Source organism: Oryza sativa, chromosome 8 (assembly GCF_034140825.1).
Source record: "Oryza sativa Japonica Group chromosome 8, ASM3414082v1".
NCBI lineage: Eukaryota > Viridiplantae > Streptophyta > Magnoliopsida > Poales > Poaceae > Oryza > Oryza sativa.
Genome location: NC_089042.1, coordinates 13,067,981 through 13,078,815, shown reverse-complemented (window position 1 = coordinate 13,078,815; position 10,835 = coordinate 13,067,981). Strand labels below are relative to the sequence as shown.

Here is a 10,835-nt window from a genome sequence, read left to right as displayed (position 1 = left end):
CGTAGACGCCCAACAACGGCGGCATAATAGGCCAGCCGTGCAGGCGGAAACACCAGTCGGCGGCGGCGAAGGCAAGCCGGTCGGTGAAGACGTAGACGCCCAACAACGGCGGCATAAAGGTCAGCCGTGCAGGCGGAAACACCAGTCGGCCGCGGCGAAGGCAAGCCGGTCGGTGAAGACGTAGACGCCCAACAACGGCGGCATAAAGGCCAGCCGTGCAGACGGAAGCACCAGTCGGCGGCGAACGAGGCGGCCGGTCGGTGAAGACGTAGATGCCCAACAACGGCGACATAAAGGCCAGCCGTGCAGGCGGAAACACCAGTCGGCGGCGGCGAAGGCAAGCCGGTCGGTGAAGACGTAGACGCCCAACAACGGCGGCATAAAGGCCAGCCGTGCAGGCGGAAGCACCAGTCGGCGGCGAACGAGGCGGCCGGTCGGTGAAGACGTAGACGCCCAACAACGGCGACATAAAGGCCAGCCGTGCAGGCGGAAACACCAGTCGGCGGCGGCGAAGGCAAGCCGGTCGGTGAAGACGTAGACGCCCAACAACGGCGGCATAAAGGCCAGCCGTGCAGGCGAAAACACCAGTCGGCGGCGGCGAAGGCAAGCCGGTCGGTGAAGACGTAGACGCCCAACAACGGCGGCATAATAGACCAGCCGTGCAGGCGGAAGCACCAGTCGGCGGCGGACGAGGCGGCCGGTCGGTGAAGACGTAGACGCCCAACAACGGCGGCATAATAGGCCAGCCGTGCAGGCGGAAGCACCAGTCGGCGGCAGACGAGGCGGCCGGTCGGTGAAGACGTAGACGCCCAACAACGGCGGCATAAAGGCCAGCCGTGCAGGCGGAAACACCAGTCGGCGGCGGCGAAGGCAAGCCGGTCGGTGAAGACGTAGACGCCCAACAACGGCGGCATAAAGGCCAGCCGTGCAGGCGGAAACACCAGTCGGCAGCGGCGAAGGCAAGCCGGTCGGTGAAGACGTAGACGCCCAACAACGGCGGCATAAAGGCCAGCCGTGCAGTCGGAAACACCAGTCGGCGGCGGTCGATGCGAGCCGGTGGTGATGTTCTGACTGATCCATTCCTGGAGCGTAAGAGATAAGCTTAAAGCCATGAATCCCTTTTATGCATATCTGGATCTGGATCCTTTGTAATATTCCCCTTGGTGATGGCAGAAGTGGCCAATGTGGGAACAAAGTCGTCCATCAATAACAATGAAGACACCAGTCGGCGGCGACGAAGGCGGGCCGGCGGTGAAGTCGTAGACGCCCAACAGCGGCGGCATAATAGGCCAGCCGTGTAGGCGGAAGCACCAGTCGACGGCAACGAAGGTGAGCCAACGGTGAGGACGTAGACATCCAACAACGGCGGCATAATAGGCCAGCCGTGTAGGCGGAGGCAACACTCGGCGGCGACGGAGGCAGGCCGGCGGTGAAGTCGTAGACGCCCAACAGCGGCGGCATAATAGGCCAGCCGTGTAGGCGGAGGCACCACTCGGCGGCGACGGAGGCAGGCCGGCGGTGAAGTCGTAGACGCCCAACAGCGGCGGCATAATAGGCCAGCCGTGTAGGCGGAGGCACCACTCGGCGGCGACGGAGGCAGGCCGGCGGTGAAGTCGTAGACGCCCAACAGCGGCGGCATAATAGGCCAGCCGTGCAGACGGAAACACCAGTCGGCGGCGGCGAAGGCAGGCCGGCGGTGAAGTCGTAGACGCCCAACAGCGGCGGCATAATAGGCCAGCCGTGTAGGTGGAGGCACCAATCGGCGGCGACGGAGGCAGGCCGGCGGTGAAGTCGTAGACGCCCAACAGCGGTGGCATAATAGGCCAGCCGTGTAGGCAGAAACACCAGTCGGCGGCGACGGAGGCAGGCCGGCGGTGAAGTCGTAGACGCCCAACAGCGGTGGCATAATAGGCCAGCCGTGTAGGCAGAAACACCAGTCGGCGGCGACGGAGGCAGGCCGGCGGTGAAGTCGTAGACGCCCAACAGCGGCGGCATAATAGGCCAGCCGTGTAGGCGGAGGCACCAATCGGCGGCGACGGAGGCAGGCCGGTCGGTGAAGAGGATGTCGCCATCAGCAACGGCGACGGCGCACACCAGCCGTGGAGGCGTGTAATCCAATCGGCAGCGACGAGGGCGGCCGGCGGTACGTGCGTAAAAACAATAGATCAAATAATAATTAGTGATCTGTTAATTAATCTATTTCACATAAGAAAATTTAAAACGATAAACCTGATAGTAGTTTATCTTGATGCACGTATGTTGTCCCACGGCCGGTTTTGGAGTGCGCAGCGGTGGCCCAATTCATGCACGATCAGGAGCACACATGTGTAGATCATTACTTCCTGGTTGATTATGGGTAGGAGCACACAGATGATGACTGCGGCAGTACGGCAACCTTTTTGACGAAACTGATGAATACAGCGGCGACCAAACGAGATCGACATGGTCTTGTATGTGGCAAGAACCAAAGCGATAAAGCAGGAAACATGTACGGTTAGATTGATATAAGACCGATCAAAACATGTGTGGCTCTCCGGTGTGTGCTGTTCAATCATATTCATGCATGTATCTCCACGGCTGATCTTGAGAAAAGAAAAAACTCCATAGCTGTCCAGTCTTGTATCTCGCTGTTGATTGCTATGCCACGTGTGATCTCTTAGCCGACTAATTGGGGCTGGTCGGATTTTCGGCGGCAGCGATGAAGTCCAGGAAGATCCTGGGGAAGACAGAAGTGAAGCTGGTGGCAGCCATAGTAGATTGAATCTCTCTGTAGATTGATTTGATCGGCGGGTGGTGTCGACGGCGGCGGATCTCACGATACAGAAGCGAACATAATACCGGCGACTCCTGGAGTTGATTCCATCGCACTCGTCGATAGGAAACTCGACGCACCCCTACCTGGCGCGCCAACTGTCGAAACATGAATTCGGCAATAATAAAACGGGGTAGCGCACGAGACCTAAAAGTGGATGGATGCGGAGACAAAGGATTTAGACAGGTTCAGGCCCTCTCGATGAGAGGTAATACCCTACTCCTGTTTGGGGATTTGAATCCGCCGAGTATGTATTGATCTGACGATCATGTTGTGTTATGCCCCCTAGAGGGCCTCCTGCCCACCTTATATAGGATGGGGGGCAGGATTACAAGATAGAAACCTTAACCAACACGGTATCGGTTTCCTAAATCTACTTTACAATCTTATCAAACCAGGACTTTAGGCCGTTTCATAATATACAGGGAAACGTAATACCCAAGTCATAATCTGTTACATATTTCATATATATAAGTTATCCCCTATAACTAGTCGGATAACCATGCCGTGTGGGTATGGGGTACCCATAATCTCCACACTCATGTTACTTATGTGACCTAGCTAGAACTATATGCTTAGCCATGCTTAATTACCACTAGCTCAGTTGATGGGATAATTACAGTATTAGACCTTTTAGTATCAGAGTGAGCTGCGTGCTCGAGACATCTGGCCATGCTTCATGGTCGTAATTATCCAACTAAAATGCGACTGAATGGTGGGCTGTGGGTGCATGGTTTTGCTGGTCGCACCCATGGCAGTTAAGGACCGGTTCGCGGGATGCCTTGGAAGAACTTATCGTACTTACCACAAGCCAGCGTGGGCAACGGCTGGGCTTGTAGCGTAGCTTTCCTCTAGCCGACGCATCCAGGCAAGGGTGGGCGTGATGGAGTTTGGATGGGCCCTGCGACGGCCTATGCGGCTTCCGGATTCACCTAGGCACGAGAGGGGACTGCCCGCTGCCTTGCGAGGAGTGGGGGTGAAACCTGAGGTGTGGTGTGCTTGGTTAGAGGGGGTTATGCGAAGGGTCCTGTCACGGCCTCTTTCCGGTATGTCGTGGTGGCATGTCGGCGCACGGAAACGTGTCGTGGGGCTGTGTCTTGTGGGTACAGTTGTACACCTCTGATCAGAGTAAAACTATTCGAATAGCCGTGCCCACGGTTATGGGCGGTCGACCAGATTCACCGTGATTAGTCCCATCTTAATAAATCGACCCAATGCACTGTAGTCCAGGTGGGTTGGTTGGGCCTGTTCAACGTGGTGTAGCGTTGATCAGTGGAGATTTAATGTTACTCTAATTACTCAACAGTTTTACTGTTTTGCTCAATAAAATATTTTACAAACGCCTTTATGCAAATAGCCACAAACCATCCTTGTATCCCCTTGCACGTCTGCATCGTTGGTGTGGCTTGCTGAGTACGGTGGTTGTACTCAGCCTTGCTATTATTCCCCCTTTTCAGAAGTGTAGTGCTTCTGAGCTGAAGATGGAGTTAGAGGACCAAGGCTCAGACCCCAGTTGAGTTTTGCCTGTGGAGTGGAGCTGAAGCCCCGCTAGGATCGCCTTTTTGCCGCTGCTGCTGCTTTCGTTTCGGTGCGAGGACTAAGTGCCTCTTTTGTAAGTATTTTACGCTTTATTTACGTTTGGAACTGTTTATTACTTGTCGTTTTGTGTACCCTGGCTGGTCCTGGACAGGGATTTAATACACAAAATAGTCTGGAAATTTAGGCTAAATTTCTGGGCGTGACAGAGCTTCAGCATTGGTAATGTCGGAGCAGGAGTGTACAACCTGTTAAACTATTTGGCAGTGTACCCGTGATTGGCTCCCTTTCATAAACCTCCCGATCATGTTTCTATCAATCAGTTGAGTGTGATATGGAAGGTTGATGCCTGTTTGTACAGCTGTTGTGTATCAACACAATTATCGCATTGTGCTGTATCATTCAACATGGTATCAACTTTTCTCGATCACACGCTTCCGCCCTCTAACTCTGCCAGCACCGCTCCAGCGCCCTATGTCCACCCTCGTGGCGTCGCTTTCATCGTCGTGCATTACTCCCACAACGCCATGTCGTCGACCTCGTCTAGCCCGTCTTCTCCTACCTCCGTCATGATTCTATGCTCAATTAAACCGGCCTTGTCTCCTGTATAGGGGTTGGTCTTTTGCTTTCTACAGGTCTTCATCCACGTCTAACTCGGGATAGAAACCAAAGAAAACCCGAAACAAAGCCTCCCGAGTAAGGAATCCCGAGACCCGACGAAAACAGAGTCGGTCTCAGACTCTGTCGGTCTGCCATCAAGCAACGGTCTAACCGACCAACAAACGACGGTCAGACCGGCCCTGTGGAGGGAACCGGTAACTTTCCCAAATCTTGACAATTTTCCTTAATTTGAACCTAGGTGTCAAATTTGGGTGTAAACACTATAAAGGTAGTATTTTGTGAATGTTCTATAGCAAATTTTACTTATAAAAATATAAGAGTAGAGAAGGGGCGAGGGCAACTAGAAAACGAAAAAATAGTAGGGAGGGGCATGTGTTGCTTAATAAATAGTGTGTTGCCTATTGTTTAGTTTTACCATTTAAAACATCACTTTAAAAAATCCACATATATAAATTGTATGTGAAAATCATAGTTTAGTAGCTCAAGAAACTGTCACATTGAGCTATTTTTACAGAACACGCTCAGTTGCGTGTGGCTGTGTTCTTTTTCTCTCTTTCCCAACTCACTTCTCTCGTTTTTCGCGCGCGCGCTTTTCATACTGCTAAACGGTATATCTTTTGAAAAACTTTTCTATATAAAAGTTGCTTTAGAAAATCATATTAATTTATTTTTTAATTTTTTAAACTAATACTTAATTTATCTCACTATAATTATAATTACGTGCTTTGTTTCCGTGTCGGGAGGCAGGTTGGCCGAACGCAGCCAATCGCAAACCTTTGCCTCCCGAAAACTGTTACCGCAAGAGTGTCGTTTCAAAATCCCCAATGGATAACATGGCACGGAACAAGGGAAGCAGACGGGATGATAGCTGATCGATGAGCCATCAATCCATCATTCCCGTTAACCACACCACAGTACCACACCAGTCACTCGTCACTTCGTCAGTCGCTCGCTGTCCCGAACTCGGGCACACCGCACACGGCACCTCACCTCACCCCACCCCACCCCACCCCCATCCAGCAAGTCACCCTCCCGCCGCATGGCCCTGGCAGCGGCACTCGCCCGCGCCGCCACCGCCGCGGGGCCGCTCTTCCTCCGGGCCCGCCCCCTCGCGCCGTGCACCGCCGCACCCGCGCCCGCACTGTCCCGCCGCAGGAGCCTCCTCTCCGGCGCCCACACCGCCGACGAGCCCCCTCCCCCCACGCAGCCGCCGCCGTCCAAGCTGCCCGACGCCCCCGGAGCGGTGCCCCCGCTGCCGTGGAGGGCCGCCGAGGCGGAAATCGTCCGCGACATCGATCCCGTCGTGCAGCTCATCAAGGATATCCTCCACTCCGACAGGTAGCCGTTGTCCCCTTCCCTTCCTTCCTCGTCTCGTCTCTATTCTGAGACAGGGCATTTGGCCATTTCTCTGCCTCTAATTGTCGACGACTTTACTAGTTGTATATGGCTGGCAACATGAGGAAACTGCCAATCATCCTAGTACTTCGCAAGAAAGCTGTAAATTAGTCCCTTTTTTAGAGAAAAGGTCAGAGGGGGCCCGGCTTCTATTGAAAGCCAACCACTGGCAGAGTTCGCTTCGCTAGGGTTGCCAGCTTTACAAAATGAAGTACTTCGTACAAATAAAACTGGAAGATGATCACGTCTCGATCATATTTTTAGGTAGCAACAGACAAGAACATAAACTACAGCATCATTCTAAACAAAACCAAACGCCAAAAGACTGCAGGGGACTAGCAAGATCCTATTCTGTTCTGTCTTTAGGCCAGCTCCTCGCCTCCTCCCTCCTTCAACCTCTTTACTAGTTTCTCCAGATCACTCTTCTCCTCCAGCCGATGTAAAGGACTCCACTGCAGTAAGAAAGAAATAATTTGGAAAGGTAACATTAGGGGTGAGTAAATAAGTTTTTCCCTGAACACCATGTTGTTTCTTGTTGTCCGTAGTGTCCAGCAAATAGCAGCAAGCAAAGCAATTTTCACAGCTCTATGTTTGAAATCAGATCTAATGTCAGCAAGGATAAAGAAGTCATCAAAGTTAAGAGGAACACGATCCCAATTCAGTACATCTGTATAGAAACACCAAACAAGACTAGCCATAGGGCAGCTAAAGATTATGTGGTTTGTAGTTTCTAATTCCCCACAAAGTTGACAAAGGATATAACCTTCCCAGCCTCTTTTCCCAGTTGATCAGCAGATTGTATTCTGTTTTTTTTGACAAGAAACAGCAGGAGAGGCTCCTATTGTGTTAATATATTATAATAATAAAGGTTATTTACAAAAGGGAAATATTTACAAAGCAATTAGAAAATTGAGTCTATCCATGATTGATATTCTGTTTTTCATGGCCAACCAAACAAAGTGTTTAATCTTCATAGGGCAAGGGCACTCCAAATGAGTTGCATTTGTGTATCAGTTACCCCCCCTGAAGGTCAAAGCTCTATACATGGATTTGGTAGAAAAAGACTTATTTTCTTTGAGACCCCATTTTAGAATATCAGGGGGTAATTCCCACCTCTATACTTTCAACACATTGTTTCAGCTCTTGCCATTCTGTCAACTCTCTTGGGCCAAAAGTTCTCCTAAAGGTGAGGCATACTCCCTCCTGTCCTATTTCAGCTACCAGGATAGATTGTTGGTTACATCATATGGGTATGGAAAATAACTCTTAAGAGGGCATGGATAATACCACACATCCTTCCAGAAATAGATGTGTTTTCCATCACCCACCTGCCATTCTGTCCCCAAGCTCAACCATTTTCTTGTGCTTAGCACCCCTTTCCAGAATTGTGATCCCCCCTTCATCTCTACACTGAAACATATCTCCTTCCTGCAAATATTTTCTCCTCAACATGGTGGTACACAAACTCTGATCATTTGATTTCAGTTTAAAAATACATTTTGCAATCAAAGCAGTATTCATAGCTCTTGTTTCTGTAAAGCCTAATCCCCCAAAGTCTTTAGGGAAAGCCATGTCAACCCATCTCACCATGTGGTATTTCCCTCTTAATTTGTTCCTAGCCCGTAGTATCTACCTCTAGTGGAATCAAACAGTAAATTAGTCCCTGTGTAAGTCCAACTCGCAAATGTTGTCAAATTTCCTCATTATCGCTTTGACATTGCTAACAAAAATAAAGCACGAGCAAACTAGCCTCAAAAATGAAATTCCATCATAGTGCAATGACAAAAGATGAGGGGGATGCCCCTATTGACCATAATGCATGCATATATTTTCTGTTGTTTGCGATATTTGTTAAAATGATTTTTTTACACTTGTGCATACGCCAGTGTAAGTGGTTAATTGATCTCATGTGGTCATGTAAGCAATTTTAAGATATGTGGATAATTGTTATTCTTATTTTAGATCATATAGTGTATTTATTGACATTCATTGCAACGTTCGGTCAATCACCCTATAGTATAAGAAAAGCGCAACATGTGTGTTGCAGAGGTGGGTCACTCTACTGTAGACGGGTCAGCTCTTTGTAAAAAATAATATGCATACATGATTCGGATCAATTTCCGTCCTTAATTCAAGTGCTTCAAAGACTTTAAGTGCTATCAGCTACGTCTCTCACCATTTTAATCTCATAGAGTTCTTATGCAAGATGTGGTTGCCCTTTCTTTCTTTCATCTCAAAAAGAACATTTTTCCAAGATGTATAGACTGGGGAACATGATTGCCATCATTACTCTTTTTCCAAGAAATGAATTGACCACAGTGCTATTATGTTCTCCAGTCTCCACTGCATTTGGTGGTCTTTAGAAAAGTTGGATTGCACGCTTTTTGTCTTATTCACTATGATCTTCACTGAAGATCATTCTTCACTGTGCTCAATGGTTTAATGCCTCATTCTGACCAGGCTTTTTAAACTTCAACGTGTTTCCTTAGTCACCGTGACATGCAGTTCGTTCTTCCAAAATCTGACAACTGTGTATCTTGATGTACCACTTTCTCCTTCTGACTTCTATACCTTCGTTGGTTGAGTAATTTGGTTTCCTGTGAAGTCCTGCCATCCTACTGAATGCTCCAATTATGCAAGTTCAAGAATGAGGTACTATTACCTAGGTTGGGCCATTACTGTCTACTCCAAAGTTTGCTGTAACGATTATTTATTTTCTCCAGTGGACCATGTAATGCCAAACATGTTGTTTCCTAATTCCTCGAGCATCCCAAGTGCCTCTTTTTCACTTTGACCTATCAAAAAAACTGTAAATTAGCATGGCTTTCTACAGTGAAACTAACGAACTGTTTTACTTCGTGTTTTAAAACAAAGTTGTTTCTGAGCAGGTATGGAGATGGTGAATGTCTCAGCCCAAAGGATGAAAATATTATCGTCGAGAAGCTTCTTGCTTACCATCCACGTGTGGATGATAAGATTGGTTGTGGACTTGATGCTATAATGGTGAGTCACTATTATGACCTGCTAAATTATATTCAGGAACTGTATGTTGTTAGAAATAAAATAAATATTCAGTGCTTAATGGTAATTGATAGCAATTCTGTTGCCTCATCTCACTTCTTTCTCTTTACATTTAGTTGACTCTGTAATCTGTATACGAACACCATGTACACTAAGAGTTAAAAAGTAGGAGTGCATCTAATCTACCCCCCCCCCCCCCCCAAAACCCCCCTGAGCTATAAGCGTTGGTCTACTTAGTCCCCTGAACTATGAATCCATCTAAATAACCCCCTTAATTATCCAAAATTTTCTAAATAACCCCTCTGAGATTGTTTAATGGTGGTTTTCGCCACATGGCAGCTGATGTGATGTTGGGTCTCCAAATAAAGTTAAAATAATTCCACTAGAAGGCCATATGTCTGTGGAGTGATAGAAGGGAAGAACATAAACAGAGAAGAGAAGGGAGATTAATACAAAAGAATAATAAAGAAATAGTTTAGGTAAATGGCATTCCACCCGAGCAATTTATCTACATGAGTAAGCCACATGCCCTAAACCACCTCAGGGATTATTTAGCTGGTTCCATATATTAGGAGGTTAAGTAGCCACCTCAGGGATTATTTAGCAGATTCCATAGAATAGGAGGGTAAGTAGACTTATTCAGAGAACTTGATATCCATGATGAAAGGTACATTATCATGACTGTGAGTAACAAATTAGGAGAACACATGCTTAAGATTCAGTGGAAGTATTTATGATTCAAAACCAGTACAATTTTTAGCATCTCCATGTCTCATGTCTGAGTTTTGTTGCTCTCTGGGTACTGTATTAAGAATCATTTTTACTTGTACATCTAGTCTAAAAAAAATTAGTTGGTACTGCACGTAACACTATTTTAGAATATATGGTATGTTTCAGAGTACTTTGCATTTTACTTGACAGATTGTATGATTGTATGGCTTATCTTTTTAATATGGATTGACTTTGAAGGTTGATAAGCACCCACAGTTCAGAAAGTCAAGATGCCTTTTTGTTGTTCGCACGGATGGTGTTTGGATTGATTTTTCATACCAAAAGTGCCTCCGTGCATACATTCGAGAAAAGTATCCATCACATGCAGAGAGATTTATACGAGAACATTTCAAGCGAACCTGAAGGTAATAGAAAAGAACGCTGGTATCCTTCAGCAATACAGGGATGTTGTAAGTTTTGGAATCGTTTGTGTAAATTATTGAGCCTAATGGCATGTTTGCTTCTTCCATTGCCTACTTGTGTTTATATGGTCTAAATCTCTAAATAGAAAGATTTTGGATCTCTTGAGGAATGCCCACAAGACCACAAGGTTAAGTGCTGGTAAGGACAAGGATTCAGAGGCATGAATTGACAACAGCATCCTCGAAATTTAATTGACAACAGCATGAATGCATGATCCTTGCAATGGCATTTTGGAGGATCGAATCCATGCAAGAAA

At 47.7% G+C, this 10,835-nt stretch overlaps 1 protein-coding gene across 1 annotated transcript; it reads left to right on the top strand.

The window, feature by feature from the left end:
- Positions 1-5,983: 5,983 nt before the first annotated feature.
- LOC9268665 (protein DCL homolog, chloroplastic) lies at positions 5,984-10,688 on the top strand. Its single transcript, XM_015793114.2, has 3 exons — positions 5,984-6,307; positions 9,253-9,367; positions 10,355-10,688. Exons 1-3 carry the CDS (start codon positions 6,009-6,011, stop codon positions 10,517-10,519), a joined length of 579 nt encoding a protein of 192 aa, XP_015648600.1. The 5' UTR covers positions 5,984-6,008; the 3' UTR covers positions 10,520-10,688.
- Positions 10,689-10,835: the final 147 nt, after the last annotated feature.